Consider the following 23,735-nt stretch of genomic DNA (forward strand, 5'->3'; position numbering starts at 1 on the left):
GGTGGTGGTGAGCCCCTTCTCGGGGCGGCACCCAACCGCCGGCCCCACCCCCGCGGGGAAGCCAGGCAGCGGCGGCGCCTGCGCCCGCCGGGCCTGCTCTGACTGCTCCGGCCGCACCCGGGCTCGGATTTCAAAGCCCGGGCTCCGGGCGGTGAATGGGCCGGCGCCCGCCCGGCCTCCCCGCAGACCCCTCCCCGCGGCCCGCCCCCCGCGCCCACGTGACGCCCCGGCCTCCGCGCTCGGGTTACGGCCGCCGCGCCAGTCCCCGCGCCGAGGCTGCGCCGCCCGCCGCCCGCGCCGCGCCCCCCGCGCCGCCTGCCAGCCCCGCCGCGACATGGCCCGCGCCGCCCCGCGGCGGCCCGCGACCCCCGAGCGCGGCGCGGCCGGCCGCTGAGCGCGGCCCGGAGGCGGCAGGCCCGGCCCGGCCTCGGAGCCACAGCCGCCGCGGCGCGGGTCCCAGCGCCCTGCCTGCGCCGCCGCCCGGCCCGAGCATGGAGACGGCGGAGAAGGAGTGCGGCGCCCTGGGCGGGCTCTTCCAGGCCATCGTCAACGACATGAAGGTAACGGGCGCGGATGCGACGCGGGTGCGTGTCCCCTTTGGCGACGCGTGGCGGCGGCAGCCGCGTCCCGCCGTGTCGGGGAGGCCCCGCGTCTGTGTGCCCTTGTCTGAGTGCGTCTGGCCTCTGTCTGCCGTGCGCCCTGGTCTCCGGGTGCCCGTCGTGGGGGGGTGTGGGCACGCGTGTGTCTGGGTGTCCGTGCGGTACCCAGGGTCCATGCCCCTGGTCGCCCGGGTCGCAGCGCCCCCTTGGGGTCCCGACCTGAGCCTGCGCACACGCGGGCTTCCCGCGCCCCAGACCCCCAAACCATGAATGGGGGTTTGGCTCCGGGGGCGACTCACGGCCCTTTATAGGGTCCAGGGTCTCTCCGGCCTCTCCTCTACCACCCCCGTGGCCCCCTTCCCCGACCCCGACGGCCCCGGAACCCAGACAATGCTGTCACTGCCAAAGCAGCGAAAAATAATAAACAGGGAACCGTTAACTCCTTCCCTGCCAGCCTTGCCTCTGCGCCCGCCGCCCGCGCCCCAAACCAGCTCCAGGACCCCACTGTCTGTGCGAGGAGTGGCCCGGGCCTCAAGGCCTCTGACCTGCCTTGGGGGGAGGAGGGCGAGGGTGGGCCTGAGGGAGCAGCCCCAGGGGAGGACTGCCGGCTGCTCCAGGCTCTCAGCTCCAGCCCCTCTCTGGGATGGCCCAAGGTCAGGCTTCAGCAGGCCACCAACTCCTGGCCCACGCTGGCTCACCAGGTGGGGAAACCGAGGCTGGGAACGGCTCAAGGTCACTGAGGAAACTGTTGGACCAGCCCATGACCTCACCTGATCCGGGGAGCGAGGGGGTCCTCGCCCCCAAAGAGGCTGGGGCTTGGCGGGGTAGAGAGGAGGGCCGGCCGCAGTGACAGGCCTAACTGGGTAGAGGGGGGGCCTGCAGGCCGCGCCTCTCCCCTTCTGCTCTGGGGCGGGGTGGCTAGGCTGGGGGGAACGGGGAACTCCCCAGAGCCCCCTGCCTGTCTGACCCTCCCTAGTACACAGCCTGGCATCCTACAGTGACTTCGCAGGCCCCAGGGGGACACACCACAGTGCCCAGGCAGGCCTTCAGGGGGCTGCCAGATCCTTGTGACCCCCACCCCCAGGAGGCCCAGGGCCACCCTCCCCCAGAACTGCAGGGTTGGCAGCGTGCATAGGTGCCCCTCTGCACCCCACACAGGGTGTTCCCCTGAGACCCCGTCCCCCCAGCTCCACCTCCAAGCCCTTCTGCTGGCCCCCGAGTGCTGGCTTCCCGCTGCCTTCAGAAGCCCCTCCTGCCCCGTGAGCATCGCAGCCTTGGCACCAGGTTCCCATTCTAGACCACCCTCCCCCAACCACTCCCGGGGCTGGCGGAGCAGACTCCTTCCTGCACCTTGTCCTGGCATCCTCACCACACACACTGTGGAGAGCAGCCGCTTTCCGCTTTCGCTCAGAGGAGCGGGCAGGACCGTCTTCCCCCTCTCCGGGCAATTTGCAAGGAACTTGGGGATGAGACGAAGGAGATGGGCCCAGGTTGTAGCAAGCGGCTCAGGATTTTCTGACGTGGGGAGGCAAACTGGGAGAGGTTTCACCTGGCGTAATGCCGAGCCCCGCTAGTCCCCAGCCTGTGACACAGGTTTGTGTCTGGGCCAGGGACAGGGCAGGGACACGGACCGCCTGGAGGCCAGTCATCTGGAATTGGGGGACAGCTTCCGGCTGTTTCGCTCAGTGGCTTGAGCCACAGAAGCAGCGGGGTTTCCACAGAGGAAGGTGGCCTGGGTGAGGAGATGGAACTTGCCTGCGAGGCCCCATGACAGCCCACCCAGGGCTGCAGGTCCAGAGCCTGGCATGAGGGTGGCCGAGGAGGGGAGGGGGGCTGCCCCTGGGGCCTGGAGGGGCACCGACTCAGGGCGGGGGGGCCCGGGGAGCGTTCCCTGCCTGCCCCACCTCATTTAAGCAGCCCAGATGCCCCCCAAAGCTCAGAGAGGGGCAGGAGCTTGTCCGGGAATGACAGGGCTGGGAGTGGCTCCAAGGCTCAGCCTGCACCTTCAGGAAATGGGGTCACAATCTGTCTGCCCCCGAGAGTGTCACACAGGTCCCAGCCGGGTGGCAGAGGCAGAGACCGCCTGTCCGCTCTGTCCGCAGCGTTAGCCAAGCGCTCTCTGTGTGCCGGGTCCTGACCTAGTGCTTCCTAGGCAGTCTCCACACCGACCTGCTCCCGCCCTCATCTCACAGGGGAGCAAACAGGCTCAGAGAGGAGCCTCCCGCAGAGCCCCTCTCCCGGGCTGCAGCCTGGGCCACTCACCTGTACAGCCCGGGGCCCACCCACCTGAGCACCCCCCGTGACGAGCGTGTGACTGCCCCCCCCCCCCGTGACGAGCGTGTGACTGCCCCCCCGAGCCACCCGCTGCTCTCCTGGTTCTGCAGTCCCCGCCCCTCCCCACCCTGGGTACCCAGTTACTCACCTTCCAGACCCCGAAGTAGAGGAAGTGTCCCTGCCCTGCAGTGACCAGTCAAACCTGGAATCGGAGCCTGAACCCCACACTCGGTAGCCATGGACAAGCTGGTTAATCTCTCTGAGCCTCAGTTTCCTCATCTGTAGAATGGGGGTGGTGACAGCAGTATTTGCCTCACAGGGTTGCTGTAAGGATTCAGTGTGACCCCACAGTGAGAGGGCTCGGCCGGGCGCCTGGCCCACCACACTCTTGACCCCCAGTCACAGTCCCCGTCACTATCAAGACCACAAGCCCAGAGGCTTCAAGCCTGCCTGACAGCTGGGTGCAGCCTGCGTGAGGGCGCAGGCCCGGGTGGAGACAGGACATGCTCCTGGGTGCTGGCCCCTCAAGCTTGCCTCTGGAGTCATCGTGACTTACCAGTAGGCCCTGTTGAGGAGGGGCTGGGCCTGGCCCCCGAACCCTACCCTGTCACTCCCCTCTGCCCCAGGAGGACCGAGACTGGGAGGGCCAGGGATAGAGTGAGCCTGGGGGTGGAGCCTGTGAGGGTATGACTTCAGTACACAGACCTGTCTCACCCACAGCGGGGTACAGACCTGTCTCCCCCACTTCTTGCAGCCCCTGGCTCTCAGACAGAGGCTGCTGAGGGGCTGAGACGCCTTCCAGGGGCCAGGACCGCTGCCTCTGCACCCCTGCCCCCATGGTGTTGTCTCCCCAAGGTCTTAGCACAGCCTAGGGCTGGGGTGCAGAGCAGGGAGGTGCCAAGTCCTCAGGAGTGCCAGAGGAGACCCAGGCTCCTTCACCCCAGGCTGTGCCACACAGACAGCCCACCCACCGCCTCTGCCTTCCCGCTCCAGCCTGTGAACTTCTCAAATATTTGCTTTCCCTGGGCACTGGCTGGGCTGGGCCGGGAGGGGAGGGTGTTTCTGAGGATCCCAGAAGCTGCCCTGTGCTTCCCGCTCCAGCAGGCTGGCCTCCCTGGGGTTCCAGCCTGGCAGAGCCTCCCTCTGAGGCCTTGGGAACTGGGGTCTCCGCCTTCCCCCTTCCCACTGGAAAAGCCCTGGCTCCCAGCACCCCATCCCACATGGAAGGGAAGGTCAGAAGAACCTTGGGGCTTCGCCGACCTGGGCCTCTTCTTCAAGGATCAAGGCTTCCTTCCACAGGGCCATTGGGCCGGGACCCAACAGCCATGGGAGGCCCATTAGCCAGAAAAGCCCGCTGATCACACTGGACAACTTGATCGCCAGGAGCCCGGCCTCTCTACTGGGAAACCCCCTCCCAGCTCAGAGCTTTGGGCCAGGCTGGGATAAAGGCCACACTGTGTCCCCAGGAGGGGCGGGGAGCCGGGGGTGGAGAAAGGTGGCTCTGTTGGCTGCACAAGGCCCCATTCAGCCTGGGCCTGACTGTCCCGGGCAGGCTGGCCAGGCCCCACAGCAGCCGCGGTCCCCCTGGGCCTAGGAGCCGCGGTCCCCCTGGGCCTAGGAGCCCCGGCCGCTGGCCTGCGGTGGGCACATCGGCTGGCGGCAGCTTCCAGGTTACGGGGCCCTCGTCTAGACCCACCATGTCTCGAGCTGCACCACAGCTCGCTGTGCCTCTGCCCCCGGCCGCGTGGACCAGCCGGGGCTGTGTCCGGGGGCCACAGTGCCCCTGGTGTGGCCGGCCCGCCCACCCGAGGCCTTCCCACCCGCAAGGAGACGCGGCCTGCCGCTCCCCGTCTCCATCCCCCTCGAGGATGTGGGCTACCTACCACTGCTCACAGTGGCCGGGGTTCCTGACCGTTAGGGAGCGCGGGCCAGGCAGAGGTGCCTGTTTCTGGGGCCAGGCCTTCTTCATGCCCGTGTCTGCCCCGAGAGGAGCCCCGGAAGCCCCCACTCCACAGGGGCGAGGCTGCTCTCTCAGACACAGCCCGGGGTCTAGACCAGGCATGAGGGGGCCCTCGTGGTGGCTCACTGCCTCTCCCGTCCCCTCCACAGAGCTCCTACCCCATCTGGGAGGACTTCAACTCCAAGGCCACGAAGCTGCATTCCCAGCTGAGGTGAGGGTGCCCCAGCTGGGGAGGGGATGGGGCGCGAGGCCACCCCCCACTGACCGCCCCCCGCCCATCTCCCCAGGACCACCGTGCTGGCTGCTGTGGCCTTCCTGGACGCCTTCCAGAAAGTGGCCGACATGGCCACCAACACCCGAGGTGGGGAGGGCACACGGCCCAGCTTGGACTTGCACTCCGAGCAACTGAGTGGGTGTGAGCCCAAGAGGACCTGGGCCCAGAGTCAGGACCTTGGGGAGCGGGCTCTCTGGAGAGAGGGAGCCTCTCATCACTGAGCAGGAGCGGGTGACAGATGACAGGGATGTTCTGGGGGGTGGGGGGGGTCTGTCTTGCTGCCAGGTGGTTGACCCCTCAGCCACGGTGTTCACACTCGGTAGGTGAGTCTGTGGCTTCTCTCCCCATCTGCCCTTCCAGGGGCACGGGGCAGGCCTTCCAGTCCGAGCAGTGGGACCTGGGGCTCCTGCCTCCTTGGCTGGTGAGACCAAGGCGACGGGCACCCTCACGCCTGCATCTGGGCGCATCTGGAGGGGGTCCTGGGAGGGAGGGAGGCGTTTTGTTGGCTCCTTGAACCGTCTTTGGTGTGGGCTTCTCCCGTCTGGAGTTACCAGAACAGCTCCTGGCCTGACCCCGGGAGAGAAAGGTCAGCTCTCCTGCCGGGGCGGCGAGCTGGCGGGTCGCGGGAGGGGATCAGCGGGATGGGGGTGCCGGGGGCGGCGCGGGCAGCGGGCCCGCGGGATGGGGACTTCGGGGTCGGGATGGGGACTTCGGGGTCGCGGGCTGCGAGCGTGGCTCTTGGGCCGGACGCGCCCCCGCGTGGCCCGGGCCGGGCCTGCAGCAGCCCGGCGGCCCCGCCCACGCGGCGCTTGCCCCCAGGGGCCACGCGGGACATCGGCTCGGCGCTCACGCGCATGTGCATGCGGCACCGCAGCATCGAGACCAAGCTGCGGCAGTTCACCAAGTGAGTGCGTGCGCCCGGCGCGGGGGTCGGGGGGAGACCCGGGGCGGCCCTGACCGCCCTCGGTTGCCCGCAGCGCGCTGCTGGAGAGCCTCATCAACCCGCTGCAGGAGCGCATTGAGGACTGGAAGAAGTCGGCCAACCAGCTGGACAAAGATCACGCAAAAGGTGGGTCCGGCCCGGCCGCGCCCTCCAGCTCCCCACTGGCGGAAACCCGGTCATAGCGCCGTTCTCTCGCCCTCTGCACAGAGTACAAACGAGCGCGGCACGAGATCAAGAAGAAGTCTTCGGACACGCTGAAGCTGCAGAAGAAAGCACGCAAAGGTGAGCCCCGCGGGCCCCTGCACAGCCCCGCGCTGTGTCCCCCACGGCCGTGGGGTCGCCCAGGGCAGTGTCCAACCTGAGGCACCCCGTGCTGGACGCAGGGCCCCTAGCCTCCGGGGTGGGCAGAGGGGGAGCCTGCCGCCTGACTGGAGCCCCTCCTCGGGAGGCTGCAGGAGGCCCCGCCCCCAGGAGCGGCTCTGTCCGTCTGGCCGCCCTTCACACGGTCTCTCTCTGTCTCTCCTCTCCTCTCCTCTCCCCACCCCTCCTGTAGAGCTGCTTGGTAAGTCAGATGCCCGGCCCCGAGCTGCTCTCCCTCCCTGTCGTCCCTGTCGCATTTGTCTGTCTCCCCCAGCTCAGGGCCATTGGAGGAGCCTCTTCAGGCGGAGGAGGAGCGAGGAAGGTGGTCGGTCCGCAAGGGAGGGGCTGGGGCACAGTCCTCGGGCCGGGCCGTGCTGGGTCGGTTTGCCAGGCCAGGAGGGCTCGGGTGGGCGGGGTGGGGGGCCAGGCCCCACCGCCCCCAGGCCCTTCCCTCCTGCCCCGCACCCCCCACGCCGTCCAGCTGTCTTCTCTCCATCCTCTTCTCGCTTTCCGTGGTTCTTTCACTGCATCTTTGTGTCGCTCCTGCTGTTCTTGTGCATCATTCCTGAGCCGAGTGGGGACCCCCATGAGACACCCCCTTTCCCGCGCCCTGGGCCCGGCCCTGGTGCTCCTGGACCCCGCCTCCCTCGTGGCCTGGCCTGCAGTCCCACCCCATGCTCTACTCTGTTCAGCTTCCACGCTCCCTCCCTGGGCCCGGGAGGGGAGGCGCCTCAACCCACAGGCAGTGAGGGTGTCCCCGGGGGCAGAAGCTTCTGCTCTCCCAGAGGCGTCCACCTAACTCCCCTGAGCACAGCTGCTCCGGGTGGCCCCAGGGCTGCCCAGGGTTCTGCTCGCCCCAGGACCTGGGTGGCTTTGCAGCTTTGGTGTCTTTTCCTGTGTGCCTGTCTGTCTGTCCTCTCTGCCTGCGCTGGGGACCAGCCTTTCCACAAGCCCTGGCGTCCCGGCTGCCCTCCCCGGTCCCCAGAGCCCCCCGGAAGTGCCCAGCCTCACGGCCAGGGATCCCACTTCGGGGCCCGAGCCTTGGGTGCAGCAGGCCAGGCCCGCGTCCCCAGCGCGGCCTCTCCTCCCCACCCCCCCAGGGAAAGGAGACCTGCAGCCTCAGCTGGACAGCGCCCTGCAGGACGTGAACGACATGTACCTGCTGCTGGAGGAGACGGAGAAGCAGGCGGTGCGCCGGGCCCTGATTGAGGAGCGTGGCCGCTTCTGCACCTTCATCACGTTCCTGCAGCCCGTGGTGGTGGGTCCCGTGGGGACACGGAGGCCTTCTTAGCATCTCCACGACTGGGCCAGTTGAGGGGCCCTCACAAATCCCGAGAGGTCCCGAGGACCGTGGCCTGAGCCACGTGGGCCGGGGGGGAAGGGCAAGGGAGGGGTGGCTGGGCAGGGAGGCCCGGGAGGCTGACTCACTGCCCCGTCAGAACGGCGAGCTGACCATGCTGGGGGAGATCACCCACCTGCAGGGCATCATCGACGACCTGGTGGTGCTGACCGCGGAGCCGCACAAGCTGCCCCCCGCCAGCGAGCAGGTGCGGCCAGCCCCGGGGACGGCCCGCCTTGGTTGGGGACAACGGAGGAGGCGATGGGAAAGCATTGGGGGGATCAGCTGGGCACGGAAGGTCACCCCCGTGGGTTCTAGGGGCACCTGCCCACACGAGCAGGGTGTGTGCCCGGGACCCCGCGGAGCGTCACACAGAGCAGACGGCTGGACGTCCCGGATCCGCAGGGCCAGGCTCCAAGCAAGCCAGTCCTGATGGTGCCTCTGGCCTCCACACCCACACCCACCAGCCCCATGCACACACGTGCAGCTGCCCCCATGGCCACCCTGCCCACCTCTCAGCACTACGCTCCAACCACACCAGGGGCAGTCCTCGCTGACAGCACCGTGGCACTCCTCTCACTCGGCCTTACTGTGCGCCCAGCCCTACGCCGAGCCCTTCCCACGGGTCACCTAATTCAGTCACCTCCGTGCCCTCTAAGACAGGAAGGATCGGCTGCATTTCCCAAGAGAAAACTGAGGCTCAGAGAGAAGCAGCAGCTTGCCTGAGGGCAGAGCAGAGCCAGGATTGGACCCCATGGTCTTGCACGGCCACTCTGGGCTGACTCCTCCGCCAGCCCCAGGGAGTCCTCAGGAGCACCAGGTTCCCCCGTGTCCTGGCTGGGCCAGCATCCCTGAGAAGCAGAGAGGGCACAACCTCCCCAGCGTCCCCCCGCCTTCTGGCAGCCCTGCCTCTTGTCCCTGAGTGAGGAGCTGGTGTTAGGAAAAGGCTGGGACACGGAGGGCTTCCAAATCCCCGAGATCTCCTCTGGGGCCTGGTTCTCAATTGGGAAGACCCTGCCAGCCCTCTGGAGGGAGACTCAGGAAAGTGATGAGGCTTTCTGCGGGGCTGGGCTGCCCCCATGACCCCATCCACGTCCCTGTCCAGGTGATCACAGACCTGAAGGGCTCAGACTACAGCTGGTCGTACCAGACCCCACCCTCATCACCTAGCAGCTCCAGCTCCCGGAAGTCCAGCATGTGCAGGTCAGCGGGGGACTGGGCAGGGGGCAGGGAAAAGGAATGGGGGAGGCCCCCCAGAAGTGTGTCAGGAATTGCTTTGTGGCCCCAGAATTCATGCAACTGCTGCACCATCAAGGAATCTAGGGAAAATGCACTCGCATTGCAAGGCCGCCACTAGTGCAGGCACACGGACGGTGCGGGCTGGCGGCAGCAGCAGAGGGCGCACCAGCTGCCTGTTAAGTGCTCTCTGCACTTTCCTCATTGAATCCTAACACCACTCTATCAGCTATGGTGGTGTTTCCATCTCATGGAGGGGGAAGCTGAGGTACAGAATCCAAGTATTAATCTCTCAGCTCAGCCAGGCCCAGTACAGTCTGGGCAGCAGTAAGAATCTAAGGTGGGCAAGGCCATGGAGGCTTTCAGGAGTGTATGCAGAGGCTCCAAGCTTACCTGTGGGCACTGCAGCCTGGCTGGTTCCTGAGAGCTGCGCCTGGGCAGCTGCCACAGGGCCAACCCTCAGCCCAAGCTGGCCCTTGGGGCCATGCAGGGCCAGGGCGGGGCCGGAGTCCTGCCTGACCAGCAGGCAGGCTCGGGGTTGGGGGCGCTTCGTGGGAGGGGTCTGGATTCAAGGCTCCCTGTGGGGGGGCTTTGAGCACAGAGCAGGTTACTGGTGGGGAGACCCCTCTGTGCCAGGCACTCTTTCTCTAGAACCAGCTTGGCTGGGTACCCAGGTCATGGGCAGTGACCGAGGCAGAGTAATTGCTGCTCCTGCAGGGAGAGAACGGTCCACGGCGGCTGGAGGCTCTTCAGACCCTGGGTGGGTGACCGACGCAGGAGGGAGGTTGATCCCAGGGGTCACCTGTGCCAAGGGTGGAGGCCTGGGGCCTCCCGGGTCACACTCAGGAGGATGGTGACCTTCACTGCCAGGAGCGTGGCCCAGGCTGGACACGGATGCAGAGAGGATGAGCTACAGAGGGGAAGAGAGGGAGGGTGACGGCGAGTTTAAGACCCTCACTGACCAGCACCCCATGCTAGACATTCGGTCAGGGTCTGATGGCAAATACCAGACTTGGAGAAGACGGTCAGGATCAGACTCAGGTCTGGTTGTAGCCTAACTGGGAAATGCTGGTGCTCGTGGACTCCGTTCCTCCTCGTCAGCCTGAGGTCTCCGCTTCCTAGCGGCGGAGCGGGAGGCAGACAGGCTGCCTTGCCTCGGGGTGCCTGGCGGAGGCCCCGGGGGTAGCGGGGGCCTGCCTCCCGCCCCGCAGTCTGGGGCCGCGCTGCCCTGGCCTGCGTGGCCTCGGGCCTGGTCTGACCCCGCCTTCTCCTCCCCCGCCCCTCCTCTCTGCCCACCCTCGTGTGTCGCCCCGCCTCCCGCACGCGCCCTGTGTCTCCCTGTCCGGCCGCCGTGCCCCCTCCCTCCAGCGCCCCCAGCAGCGGGAGCAGCGCCAAGGGTGGCGGAGCCCCCTGGCCCGGGGGCGCCCAAACGTGCTCACCCGGCCCCGCCTGTCGCTACCGCAGCCTGGCGCAGCCCGCCCCTGCCGCCCGCCTCTCCAGCGTCTCCTCCCACGACTCCGGCTTCGTCTCCCAGGAAGCCACCTACTCCAAGCCCCCTTCGCCCATGCCTTCAGACATCACCAGCCAGGTGAGGGGCGTCTGCTGAGCTCATGCCAGCCCCCGGCCATCCACACTGTGGGGCGGGGCCACTGCTGAGCATGGCCTGCAGGCCCTCAGGACCACCATGTCCAGGACCAGCCTGAGCCCACTGCCCCAGGGCAGGGGAGGGGAAGGTCTGGAGGAGCCTGCCAGCTCCAGACTACGTGACCCCCGTGCCGGGGCTGAGAGCGGCCTGCAGGCCCCCAGACCACCGTGTCCAGGACCAGCTTGAGCCCACTGCCCCAGGGCAGGGGAAGGGAAGGTCTGGAGGAGCCTGCCAGCTCCAGACCCTGGGACCCCCCCCCCGGGCCGGGGCTGGCAGTGATGGGGTGGGTGGCCCGTGGAGGCATCCCTAGGAGCCCCAGAATCTGCATGCATCTTCCCCCGCTCTCACCCTGAACACAAGAACCTCCTCAGAGGCAGGCCTAAACCCTCAGGCTCTGTGAAACGGACCAGAGGGGCTAGAACAGAAGACGGGGAGGTCAGGCCACGCGCCCAGGTGCCCACCGTGGCCCAGCCCTCCCTCTGAGCCCAGCGTTCTGTAGTCTGCCCTCTTGCCCAGGACGTGCCCATGGCATGCGCAGACTGCCCTCCTCAGCAGGCTTTCCTGTCGGCACATAGACACGTGCTCCGGTGCCGTCCGCCTAAATGGCCCCCCTTCCTCCGCCTCCCCCGGCCGCCTCGCCTCTCCTTGACAGCGACACTGCTCAGGACGCCTGTCCACACTGACCACCTCCGCTCACTCCCCACTCACTCCTGTCTGCGTCACCTTTCCGTGACGGAAAAGCTAGAGTCATCCATTCTCCTGTGTCCTTTATCCACGTATGCGTACGCTTTTGAGACTGTTAGGTCCGTACGGCTGCAAAATGCTAACTCGCAGAGAGCTGAATCTCCCCACGTGATGTAGCTGATGTGGCTTGTGCATTTTCTAGCGTAGAGTGAGTCTGTTTTGTTTGATTCTACTGCGGCTCCTTCAGCTCAGCATTCATGTTATCATTTCCTATCTCTTAGTTTTTAAACTTACTATGTCCTTATGTTTTAGATGAGTCTCTCGTAAACAGCATATGCCTAGACTTTCTTTTCTTATCCAGGCTGACAATCTCTCTCTCTTAACTGACATTTTAAAGTCCTTTCCCAGTTACCAATATTACTGGCATATTTAGACTTTTTTTTTATTTCTGTTCATTCTGCTTTATCTGTGCTTCTTTTGTTTCTTCTCTTGCTTTTTGTTTGTTTTTTCTTCCCCCATTATTTCCTTCTACTGGATTTTAAGTTATACTTCTTTCCTTTATTATATAGGTTACCTTGAAATTTTACCATGCATCCTTAGCAAAGTCCTAACCCAGGCTCCTGAATCATTCAAGGACCTTAACATATATTTTAGCTTCGGTCACCTACCCCCTCCCCTTATAAGCTATTTTATGCTATTCTCTCCTTTTTTTATCATCCCTACAATTGACATTTTTCTTCTTCATTTCATCATTATCTTATACGTAAGTATCTGTTAGATTTACCCATATGTGTTTATACTTTTTTTGTTCATTTTCTCCCTTTAAGGTCATTTTGCTTCTTTCTGCAGTAAAATACATCCTTTAACGTTCTTTTAGAATGGCTCTGTAGCAGTAAACTCAGGTTTTGTTTTTCTGTGAACATGCTCCATTTCTTTTCCTCTTCCTTGAACGCTAGTTTTGCCAGGGATGCAGCGCCGGGTGCCCGTTGCTCTGTCTCCACACTCTGAGGGCGTTTTCCCCGTGTTCTGGCTTCTGTTGCCAGCTGAGAGGTCTCCTGTCCGTCACTGCTGTGCCTTTGTGAGTGACCTGACTTCTCTCTCTGGTCACTTGAGTTTTTCTGCAACGTGTCTGGTTGTGGATTTGTTCTCATTTGGTGCATTTGTGTTTCTGTCTGTGCATTCAGGGTTTTCACCCATTCTAGGAGTTTGCGAGCATTCTCTCCTCATTCTCACTCCCACTCTGCTCGCTCCTGTCTGGTCTCCGTGTCTCTCTCCTCTCACGCCTCTCATCTCCTTGTTTCCCTGGATCATCTCTTCAGGTCTGTCTTCCAATGTACCTTTTCTCTATTTTACAGCAGTCTAACCTATCCATTAAGGTTTATTTTTATTATCGTGAAATAACTCTAGCCTTGTAGACAATCTCTAAGAAGGGCCGATTTCCCGCCTGGCCTCTGCACTGTCTCCCGATGTTAGCGTCCCACGTAACTACCAACAGTTTTGAAAACCAGGAGATTAGCACGGCACAACACTGTTGACTCGCTGACAGACCCTTTTTTGCACGTTGCCAGCTCTCTCGCTGGCATCCTTTTCCCAGCCCAGGAGTCCAGGCTCCGGCACGGGACCCTGCGCTGCGTTTTCTCAGGGTGTCTCCTCAGGCTTCTCCAGTGCGATGGGCCCTCGGTCCCTCCTGCACGACTTTTGGCTGCTGGTCGTGCGTCTTGTAGAATGGCGCTCGTTTTGGATGTGTCTGTAGCCAGAAGGGCAGGAAGAGCACAGCCGTTGATTTATTGCTGCTCCACCGCCTCTCAGCCTGCGGTGTCCGACATTCTTTCCATGTCAGCCGTTCTGGTAGCTGTTATAGTAATAGTGCCCTGTGTTTTGAATTTGCATTCCCCTAATGACTAATGAGGTTGTATGTTTTTTCATACGTTTAAAGGCCATTTCTTCTTTTTATGAAGGAAATGTTCAGATCTTTTGTTTCTTTTTCTCTACCAGGTTGTATGTCTTCTTCTTGTTGATTTGTAGAATTTCTTCTACACTGTGGCTCCAAGTCTTTTCATCGGATAATCTTTGAGTCTGTGGGTTGCTGTTTTACTCCCTTAATAGGAGTAAAATTCTAAAGTTCTTAATGTATGTCTAATTATCCATTTTTTCCAATTGTTAGTGCTTTTTCTGTCCTCTTAGCAGTATTTTTGTGTACTCCAGGGTCACAAAGATGTTTTCCTCCAAAAGCTTTTTTTTTGCGGGGGGGGGGGGGGGCGGGGGCTCTGCTGCTCAGCTTGTGGGATTGTAGTTCCCCAACCAGCAGAGATTAAACATGGGCCTTCAGCATGGAAGTGTGGAGTCCCAACCACTGGACCACCAGGGAATTCCCTGCAAAGACTTTTTGTTCCACCTTTTTTCACTCAGTGCTGCAGGTCATCTGGAATTGACTGTGTGTATCTGTGTTAGTATTAGAGATGGACAGGGAAGCCTGGTGGGCTGCAGTCCATGGGGTCACAAAGAGTTGGATACGACTGAGCGACTGAACTGAAGGAGTCATTTTTTTCCATATGGATGTCTAATTAACAGTTTATTGAAAAGACCATCTTTTTCCTTTACTGCACTGCAGTGTGTCACCTTCGTCATAAAACAGGTGTCTGGATGTGTAGCTGTTTCTGGAGTTTGTATTCTGTTCCACTGGTTGATCTGTCTGTTCTGGTACCAGTAAGACCCGGTCTTAATTACTGTAACTTTATACAGAATCCTGACACCTGATAATGAAAGTCCTCTAGGTATGTTACTCTTCAGTATTACCTTCTGTTTTCGGCCCTTTGCATTTCCTTATAAATTTTAATATTAGCCTGTTAGTTTCCACTTTAAAAGAAGCAATCCCTGGGATTCTGACTGGGATTACATGTCTCCATTTTACTATGGCTTTACCTTCTTTCAATAATACTTTGCAATTTTCATATGAGAATCTTACACATCTACCACTGGGTTTTTTCCCCCTGGGTATTTGATATCTCTTGATGCTATTTTAAATTATTCTGGCTTTTTCAGAGTCTCTTACTTGTTTTTCAGCTGGTATTTAGAAATTTGATTTTTTTTTGTATGGTGATCTTGTATCCAATAACCTGATTAAAAACCCTTGTTAGTTCTGATAATCATAGAATGAATATTCTGCATACACAATCAGGTCTTTTACAGTTTCTTTTTTTTCCAGTCCTTTTGCTTTTTACTCCTTTTTACTTCTTTTTCATGCTCTGTTGCACTGCTAGGACTTCCAGTACTTAATAGAAATGGTGATAGTGAGCATCTCTCTCTTTCTCCAGCCTCAGAAAGAAAAGGATTGATATTTTTGTAGATAACACTATCCGATGAACGGAGTTCCTTTCTATCACTAGTGTGTTTTCCATGAATGGGTGTTGAATTTTTCCATGGAGTTTTCCAAACATTTTTTTTCTTTTTTTGTTTTAGCAATTATATTGGTAAAACTCTCAATGTGTTTATTTATTTTCTTTGAATCCTTACTTACAGAGTTTAGTTTTCTTTTGGTCATCTTGGCTCATCATAAACTTAAAAAGTCTGGGAGTTGAAACCAGGATGCTTTAGAGAATGTGTCCTGTGGGCACAGGACATGCAGAGCTGCACCTGACCAGTGCCCTTCCAGGCTTAATTGCGGGCAGCAGTCGGGCGGGCTCTCCCCCTGGCACTTGCCCAGTCTCTCCACCACAGTGCTGAGGCTGCCTCTGCCCTGGGGATCCTCATGGTCCTGCTTTGCCCTTGCTTCCTTTTTCCTCAGCCTTTCTCTTATTTTGAGTTGGAGGGGCCTCCCAGGGGTACCTGGTCCCTCCCACTGTCCAGAGCAGGAGCCTCCAGGCGTCCTCGGTCCTGTCTTCAGTTCTGGGGGTCTCCATGGACACCCCTCTGCCCCCTCTGCCGAACCTCCAGCAACCCCCACACCACTGGCCCGCCCTCCGTCACGCATAGGGTTCCTCCCCGGTTTCTGGGACAGTCGCCTGTTCGGGGCTTCCTCCCACACCGCTGGCAGGTCCTGTCACTCCTCTTGACTGCCTGTCCTCTCCTTCCCAAGCACTGAGGGCAGCCTGGGGTCCCTGAACCCCTTCTCTAACCACCCTCAGCCTGACTGCCTGCGTCACCTGGTTCTGTCTCACGCCGCTGGATTTGTGGCTCCAAACCTGATTTCTCCCTAAACTCCAGATTGTAAAATGCAGTGGCCGGCACTGCACCTGGGCTTAGACACCTAACAGACAGCCCCGCCTAACACTCGCAGGATGGAACCCGGGACTCTGTTCCCCCCCAGGCCTGCCCTTCCGAGAGAATGGTGACAAACCCCCCCGCAGCTCAAGCCAGCACCCCACTGCCGACCTTAGCACCACTCTTTCCCTGCTCGCCACATGCAGGCCAGCAGCAGTCAGTCTTCTTGTTAATTCTTAGAAGTGTGGTTCTTGGGCTGCGGTGGGGTAGGTCCGGGCGGTGGGGTGCGCTCTGGGTGCTGCTTTCTGCGCAGACGCTCGCGGCGCAGGGCGTGGTGTGGGCGGGGAGGCCGTGGAGGACTGAGTCAGGGCCCCCCACGTGCTGGCGCCGTGACCGGATGTGTTCTCTCCCTCCGCTCCTGCCGCCCTGCCCCGTCCGCCTGCCGCTCGCCTTCGCATGCAGAAGTCCTCCAGCTCCGCGTCCTCTGAGGCCTCGGAGACCTGCCAGTCTGTTAGCGAGTGCAGCTCCCCGACCTCGGTCAGTGCCCCCCACCTGCCCGGGCACTCAGGGAGGGTTCAGGTTCGACCAGAGGGGTATGCGTACGCACCCGCTCCGCACAAAAGAAACCTTCTGGGCACCCCCTGCAGCCGCTCCCCAAACGCTCACCTCCTCCCTCCTGCGGGATAAGGAGCCCAGGAGGGGATGGGGAGTCACAGTGTCCTCTGTGCTCTGCCCTCGGCCATGAGCAGGGCGCAGGGGCCTCCTGACGCCTGCCTCACCCTACAGGACTGGGCCAAGGCTGGCCCCCACGAGCAGCCCACAGGCACCGCGCTGCAGCGGAGGAAGGACCGCGTGGAGCTCCTGCGAGACCCGGAGCCGGGCCCGGCCGGTGGGGGTGCCCCGGGCCCCAGTGGAGAGGAGGCCCCACGGCCCCGCATGTCCCCCGCCACCATCGCAGCCAAGGTGAGGGTCGCTGCCGGGACGGCCCGGCTGGACCCCCCCTCTCTCCCAGGCCAGCTCTGAGGCCCAGCAAGTGGTCACCGGGCCAGCCCGGAACACCTCGGGGGACTGCCTGGGCGGAGCGGGAAGCGGGAGTGAGGCTTCAGCATGCGGTCTTCCCGCCCCCAGCACGGGGAGGAGGTGTCCCCTGCTGCCAGCGACCTGGCCATGGTGCTGACCCGCGGCCTGAGCCTGGAGCACCAGAAGAGCAGCCGGGACTCCCTGCAGTACTCGAGCGGCTACAGCACGCAGACCACCACACCCTCGTGCTCCGAGGACACCATCCCCTCCCAAGGTAGGCCCCGGGGGCTCGGGCTGGGGCCTCGCCTTCTCGGCCCCGAGGCTCTGGGCCCACCGCGTCCCATGCACCCCCCGCCCCCGCCCCAGGCTCTGACTACGACTGCTACTCCGTGAACGGGGACGCAGACGGCGAGGGGCCCCCCGAATTCGACAAGTCGTCCACCATCCCTCGCAACAGCAACATCGCCCAGAACTACCGCCGCCTGATCCAGACCAAGCGTCCGGCCTCCACCGCGGGGCTGCCCACCGCCTCGGGGGCGCCCCCCGGCGTGGCCACCATCCGCCGCACCCCGTCCACCAAGCCCACCGTGCGCCGCACCCTCTCCAGCGCCGGGCCCATCCCCATCCGGCCGCCCATCGTGCCGGTGAAGACGCCCACGGTGCCCGACTCCCCCGGCTACTTGGGGCCCACGCGGGCGGGCAGCGAGGAGTGCGTCTTCTATGCCGACGAGGCCGCTGCGGCCCTGGCGCCGGACCTGGCCAAGGCCTCACCGAAGAGGCTCAGCCTGCCCAACACGGCCTGGGGTAGCCCGTCCCCAGAGGCCGCCGGCTACGCGGGGCTGGCGGCCCAGGACGACGAAGAGCAGCAGCAGCAGCTGGCCGCCAACCGGCACAGCCTGGTGGAGAAGCTCGGGGAGCTGGTGGCGGGCGCCCACGCGCTGGCCGAGGGCCAGTTCCCCTTCCCCTCCGCCCTGTCGGCCGCGCCCTCGGAGGAGACGCCCGCCCCACCCCCCGCCGCCCCCAGCGAGCCTCCGGCCGAAGACATGCTGGTGGCCATCCGGCGCGGGGTGCGGCTCCGCAGGACCGTCACCAACGACAGGTCGGCGCCCCGCATCTTGTGATGGCGCCTCCCTCCCTCCCGCCCCCGGCCTGGCTAGGTAGGGGGCCGGGCCGGTGGGCCGCAGCGGCTCAGAGCCGAGGCACAGTCAGGAGTGAGCAGAGCCAGGCGAGCTTTTTTTCTTTTTTCTTGTCACATGAGTCAAAGCCACTTTATTGGGAGGAGAAACCCAACTTGGATTTCATGGTTTAAACAGGAAGTGACTTCTTAGACCACACCAGGATGGAGCCTGTGAGCCTTGAACTGGATTTGGAGCCTGTTTCAACCTTTTCTTGCCTACTCTGCCCCTTCTCTCCCTCCTGCCAGGCCCTGCCCTTTCCACACAAGGGCGAGCCACAGAGCCGTGCCCCGTGGCCCCAGCAGAGGGGCCCACCCCCCTGGCGGGGCCCACAGTGCACAGCTCAGGCAGCCTGGCCCAGCGCCTCCCTGTCTCCATGGGGACTGTGGCCCCCCGCCCCTGGCCAGGGCCCCCCCCACCCACGTCCCTCTGCATCTCTGCCTCTCCCAGGCTCTCCTCCGTCAGAAGGGCGGGCGGGGGGGTCTGTGGAGGGGCCAGGGCTACAATGTCTGGGTTAACCAGAGGCTCCACAGGGCAGTTGACCGTTTGGGGGGCCAGTGAAGTTTGGAGCCAGCCCACCCACTGGGGACGGGGGCCTGGGGCCCAAGTTGAGTCTTTTAGGGAGGACATGCACGGTGCCTGCCCGGAGGAGGGTGGGGACCCTGAGACAGATTGCTTGCCCACAGGTGCGGCTAGGGCGAGGGCGGGGCAACAGGGAAGGGTGTGGAGGCCAGGCTGTCGGCCTGCTGGCCTCGCAGGAGCTGCTCAGATCCCATCGTCCGTCATCCGGGCACGTGGGGACTTTAACTCTGGTGACAGTTTCAGCCACCTTTGGGTCAGTGACTGAAACTGGAGAGGGTGGGGGGTGGGCTCTTCTATGAATGCATAATAAAGTGAGCCGACTGGACAAGGACTGCGTGTGGGGACAGGGTAGACAGCACGGGTGTGCCCAAGAGTGCCTGAGGGACAGGGCCCTGCGGTGTCCTGATGGCCCCTGGGAGGAGGAGGAGGGCCGGCACGGGGCGCGGGGGCAGTGTTCTCTGCAGCGTCCAGAGCAAAGCCACAATGCGCTGGGAAGGGGCCGGGGGCTGGGCCTCCTGCCCAATTGCTGCAGGCCGAGGGGGGAGGGCTGCTGCGGGAGGTTGGCTCTGAGACTGTTGTCAGAGGAGATGCCATCCCAGGGTGGTCCCGGGTGGCAGGACTGAGGTGGGGGGAGTGCACCCCTCCACCCACACAGCACATTGCGCCAACTCTAAGCAGGTAGAAGCACGTGTGCCAAGGGCGAGCGGAGGGCTTCCTGTGACCCACAGGCCCGCCGAGAGCAGCCATGCTGGCAGGGTCACGGGATGGGGCTCCTGGGGTCAGGAGAGCTGGCTCTTCCTGGTCTGGATGGACCCAGGGCTCCTGGTAGTTCTTGTGCTGGAAATGGGTCTAGGCACAGCTGCCAGGAGGGTGTGGGGAACCAGGGATTCCTCTGAGGGGCTCCCCAGAGGTGGGTGAAGGATGGTACCTGTAAGTTGCTAGGTCGGAGAAAGCCTCACTGAGCTGAGCTCACCACACCTGGAGGAGAGCCGGGGGAGCAGACGGCCTGCACTTGGAGGCTTGGGGGCAGAGTGTACACTGCCCCCCAACCCCCGCCAGGGCTTGCCCAGGTGGGCTGGTTTTAAGATGCAGATTATCTGATGTGAGCAGGGTAAGGGGCAGTGGGGGGGGGCGGAGTCCCCAGGTCCCGTGAGAAAGAGCTTGCCCCCGAGGAGGGGTGTGGTCTCGGGGACCTGGGGGGAGGGGGGTGGGCATGGCACAGGCACCCCTCACCTAGACTGTGGGGGCCCCCCCTCCAGACCACCCCCAGGGCTGTACATAGCTCCTCCACCCCCTTGACCGCCTCATCCCTCTAGTGACTGCCAAGTAGGCCCACCCCTTCAGGATCCGAGCCAACCATCCCATGTCACAAACTTTGGTTTGGGGAACCTCTTGACGTTTGTTTCATTTTTTTCTTTTTGTACAGAGAAATATTCTATTCAAAGCGTCTTTTGACTGAAGTAACTTTTCTGGTGCTGTTGTTAACTTGTCCCTTTCTTTAATTTATTTCCCCTCCCTAGACCTCCCCTTCTGGGTCCCACTCACTTTGTCTCCCCTCTACCACCGACTCCCAGCCCCCATCCCATCTAAACCACTTTGTTTCTCTTCTTTCTGTCTGTTTTTGGGTAAATCATCCTTTCCTCCCCGCCCCCCCACCTCCCCGCAGCCCACCCTTCCCTTGATTTAAATAGTCACTGCTACAAGTAACAAATGCACTGTGAAGATCCCAGTATTAATAAAGTTGTACTGTAATCAACACCACTGTCTCCTGGCTTCCTGCACTGCCTGCGCCCCGCCCCCACCGTCCCAGACCCTGGCCGAGGGGCAGGGGGCCCCGTGTGGGCGGGGCTGGAGTGGCCAGGTCTCTGCCAGGACCCGTGTCCCTGCTGGGGGTGGTCTTGTCGCTGCCAGATGGAGGGAGACAGGGCAGTGTCCAGGACACGCTGTGGGAGATGAGCCCAACACTGTTGCTCCGTCCGGCTTGCTGAGGCTTCATGGGCTGGGGCGGGGCTGGAAGGAACTCAGTCCCTCAAATATCCCCCGTTCCGGGACCCTGGCGAAGGCCCTGACCATTCCAACCCTGAATCCTCAGCCCCAGGCCCCTGCGCCAGGCCAGCCCGCCCCCCCCTTCCTGCCTCCTGCACTTGGCAGGAGGGGAAAGCAGCCTTCTCCAGGTTCATCCTCAAAGATGCAAGCAAACCAAAACAAAGCGGGTGTTTAATAGAAAAAATAAACTATGGCAAGACGTGGCATTTGGCTACCATGCCCTTGTCCCAGCTTTGCTGCCCCCTCCCCGGCCTTGCTGAGTATGCCCACCTGGTACAGCTCCCACTGCCTGACTCAGGAGAAGGTTGGCACTGCCTTCAGGGAAGGGGGCAACCCGGGCAGTGCCAGGAGCAGCCAGAGGCTCTGCCTTCAGGACCTTCAGGTGCCCCAGCACCCGCCGCTCCAGGCGAGACCACAGGAGGGAGAGCTGCACCCTTCTCAGGCTCTGTGTCCCTCAAAGGACAACACTGCCAGGGCCTCCTCTCCAGGAGGCGCTCCCCACTGCCACCCGAAGTCTCAGGCCGGGTCCGTCTCTTGCAGGGGCTCCTCCAGCTGCCCCCCAGGTCACCCTAGGCTCCTCCGGGCAGGAAGCCTTGCCCCGGGCCCTCAGCAGCTTCACTGAGTTGGGGGGCCAGCCGAGGGTCCCAGGACGCGGGGCAGGGAGGTGGAGGGCGGCTGGGGCAGAGGGTACAGCTGGGTGGCTTCACACTGTGCGGAGGCTGGGCTGCGAGCCTGAGGCTGAGGCGCCTCACAGTCCTGCCAGTTCAGCACAGAGCTTTCTTTACCTGCGAGGACACACAGACACACAACTGAGGCTGCAGGACTGGCCAGCAGCCCCTCACCCCAACCAAGCCACACTGCTCTTCGTGCACCCAAGTCCATCTCCACTTCCAGAAATGGCCCGTGGCCCTGGGGAGCAGAGGACGTGCCGAGGGCCCCGGCTCTGCCTGGTGACCTGGCTCAGCCAGCAGTACCCCAGCCCCAGCCCCAGCCCCTCAGAGCTCCTCACAGCAAGGGCAGTAGAGCAGCTCCATGACCCGGAAGCAGTTGTCCAGCAGCGCTTTGGGCCGCACCAGCTTCAGGCTTCCCGGCGCACTCAGGAGGTTCAACACTGCTTCCACCTGAGGGCTGACCTCCATGCCCTGGAAGAGAGGAAACCTTTAGAGCCACAGATGCCACCCTCAGCCTGTGCAGAGATCCCAGGAGAGCTGGCGGGGGTGAGGGTGGGGTGGGCAAACTCATCCCGCCTGGAAAGAGGAGACCAGAACAGCCGAGAGTAACTTCTCTCCTTCCTGCAGGCGCCATTTTTCCTGGGAGGGGCTCCCTCAATGCCCCTCACTCGAGCACAACACACAGAGACCTCTTTTTCCTCCTGGGGGCGGCCAGACCGGGAGGAGGTGGGGGCATCCTCGCTGCTCCAGCGCAGGCCTGGCCGCCCTTGCATGAGGAGTCCCCGTCCCAGGGACACTGCCCTTCAGGTGCAGAGACCCACACCCACTCCAGGAAGAGGAAGCAGGACCTGCAGGAGGGTCGGTCGTATTGTGAGGCCAAGGCCAGCCAACAGGGCTGGGCCTCCAGCTCCAAGCAGGTGGGCTCCTCTGAACCGCACTTTCGCTAAGGGGACCGGTGCGGGGCGCACGGGCACCGTGCTTGGGATGGAGCGGGGCCCGGAGCCGCAGGAGCAGACATGGAGCAGGGGGCTGCAGGGCCTGAGCTGGGCAAGACCCTTCCTCAGAGTGAAGTGTGGGGTTGTGTGCTCCTCTGCCCCACGTGCCCCAAAAAAGCTGTGAAAAGGTGAAAAGTGTTGGTTGCTCAGTCTTGTCCAGTTCTTTGCAACACCTTGAACTGTAGCCTGCCAGTATCCTCTGTCCATGGGATTCTCCAGGCAAGAATCCTGGAATGGGTTGCCATACCCTTCTCCAGGGGATCTTCCCAACCCAGGGGTCGAAGCCGGGTCTCCCGCATTAAAGGCAGATTCTTTACCACTGAGCCACAAGGGAAGCTGCACCAAGTCCTTATCCCTGGCACCTGTGAATGTGAGGAAATGGGGTCTTTGCAGGTGTGAAGTCAGGGGCCTCCAGATGAGATCAGTCTGGGTTTAGGGTGGGCCCTAAATCCGATGACTGGAAACAGGAGAAAGGACATGGGACACAGGGGGAAAGGCCGTGTGAAGACAGGCAGAGGCTGCAGTGACGTGCCACAAGCCCAGAACCAGAAGCACCAGCACCAGAAGCTGGAAGGGCTGGGAAGAAGCGTCCTCGGGAGCCTTTGGGGGAGCGTGGCCCTGCTCCCCTCGTGATCTCAGACTTCTGCTCTCCAGAACCATGACAATAATTTGTGTTGTTTTAAGCCACTGTGTGTGCTAAGTTGCCTCAGTGGCGTCCGACCCTGTGCGACCCCATGGACTGTAGCCCTCCAGTATCTCTGTCCATGGGACTCTCCAGGCAAGAACACTGGAGTGGGTTTCAATGTCCTCCTCTAGGGGATCTTCCTGACTCAGGGATCAAACCCACGTCTCTTATGTCTCCTGCACTGATAGTCAGGTTCTTCACCACAAGTGCCGCCTGGGAAGCCCCAGGCGACTGGAAGAGGGGGCCGCAGGCTCGGATGTATGTGGTCAGTCAGTAGTGAACTGTGACAGCAGTCCCAGAAAGCTAACATACAAAGGCTTAGAGAGAGCAGTGAGGGTGAGAGGAGAGCCAAGGGGCTCACCCTGGGAGGACCCACTGCCCCAGAGACACGGGTCACCTGTGAGGGGGCCTCGGCCACCACCACTGAGAAAAGAGAGATTAAAAGCTGGCTCACCCTGAACGGCGCAGGTGGGCAGGGCCTCAGCCTACCCACGTCTCCTTCCCAGCCCCCAGAGCAGCTCCCTGGAGCTCCAGGAGCCAGAGACACTCCCGAGGAAAACTGAGAATGGAGCACGGTCCATTCCCCAGGTCAGCCCCCACCTACCCTGCCCACAGGCACAAGAGAACCACCAAGGGCACGGCCTAGCCCCCTGGCCTCTGCCAGAAAACAGCGCCTCCACAAAGTTCCAGGCAGCTGCAAAAGCAGGCGCGAGCCCCGCGCCCTGGGGTCGGCAGGAGCTCACAGTCGGCGCCCTGTCGGCTCTTCCTGCTGGGCAGCAGCTGGGGGCCTGGCGGGTGTTTACCGGGGTCCTAAGGAGGGCAAGTGGGGGTGTGGGGAGGGAGTCCCACAGCACACACACGGCCTGCACAGACAACACAGTGATCTTGTCACCTTACTCCTCAGGCTTTTTGGAAGACATATACCCCAGGCCTCAGATCAACACTGCTGAACAGGCAGCTATCAGGAACCTCTATTATTATCATTATTAATTAAAGCCTGTTTACATTCGGGTTCACTCTTTCTGCTGTACATTAGTGGGCTCCGAC

The 23,735-nt window shown here is 62.2% G+C and overlaps 2 protein-coding genes across 12 annotated transcripts in view; one reads left to right on the plus strand and one right to left on the minus strand.

The window, feature by feature from the left end:
- MTSS1L (MTSS1L, I-BAR domain containing) lies at positions 401-20,049 on the plus strand. Of its 5 annotated transcripts, none has more exons than XM_018061664.1 (15): positions 402-560; positions 4,983-5,044; positions 5,121-5,194; positions 5,927-6,011; positions 6,085-6,176; positions 6,258-6,332; positions 6,604-6,612; positions 7,511-7,668; positions 7,850-7,957; positions 8,855-8,952; positions 10,354-10,573; positions 15,977-16,051; positions 16,301-16,477; positions 16,643-16,808; positions 16,901-20,049. In XM_018061664.1, the coding sequence occupies exons 1-15, from the start codon at positions 492-494 to the stop codon at positions 17,653-17,655; spliced, it is 2,223 nt and encodes a 740-aa protein (XP_017917153.1). In that variant the 5' UTR covers positions 402-491; the 3' UTR covers positions 17,656-20,049. The 5 variants fall into 5 exon arrangements, with proteins under 5 accessions (XP_017917155.1, XP_017917153.1, XP_017917156.1 ...); XM_018061667.1 differs by having other exon boundaries at positions 10,450-10,573; XM_018061666.1 differs by lacking the exon at positions 15,977-16,051 and having other exon boundaries at positions 401-560.
- The window catches only part of IL34 (interleukin 34), a 60,683-nt gene continuing 57,435 nt past the window's right edge, over positions 20,488-23,735 (minus strand). For all 7 annotated transcript variants that reach the window (XM_018061673.1, XM_018061670.1, XM_018061675.1 and 4 more), the window contains 2 exons: positions 21,347-21,479; positions 20,488-21,122 (listed from right to left, as the gene is read on the minus strand). In XM_018061673.1, the coding sequence (XP_017917162.1) occupies positions 20,953-21,122; positions 21,347-21,479 (303 nt within the window). In that variant the 3' untranslated portion in view covers positions 20,488-20,952. The remainder of the gene's footprint in view (positions 21,123-21,346; positions 21,480-23,735) is intronic.

The sequence above is a fragment of the Capra hircus genome, chromosome 18 (genome assembly GCF_001704415.2).
Source record: "Capra hircus breed San Clemente chromosome 18, ASM170441v1, whole genome shotgun sequence".
Lineage (NCBI taxonomy): Eukaryota > Metazoa > Chordata > Mammalia > Artiodactyla > Bovidae > Capra > Capra hircus.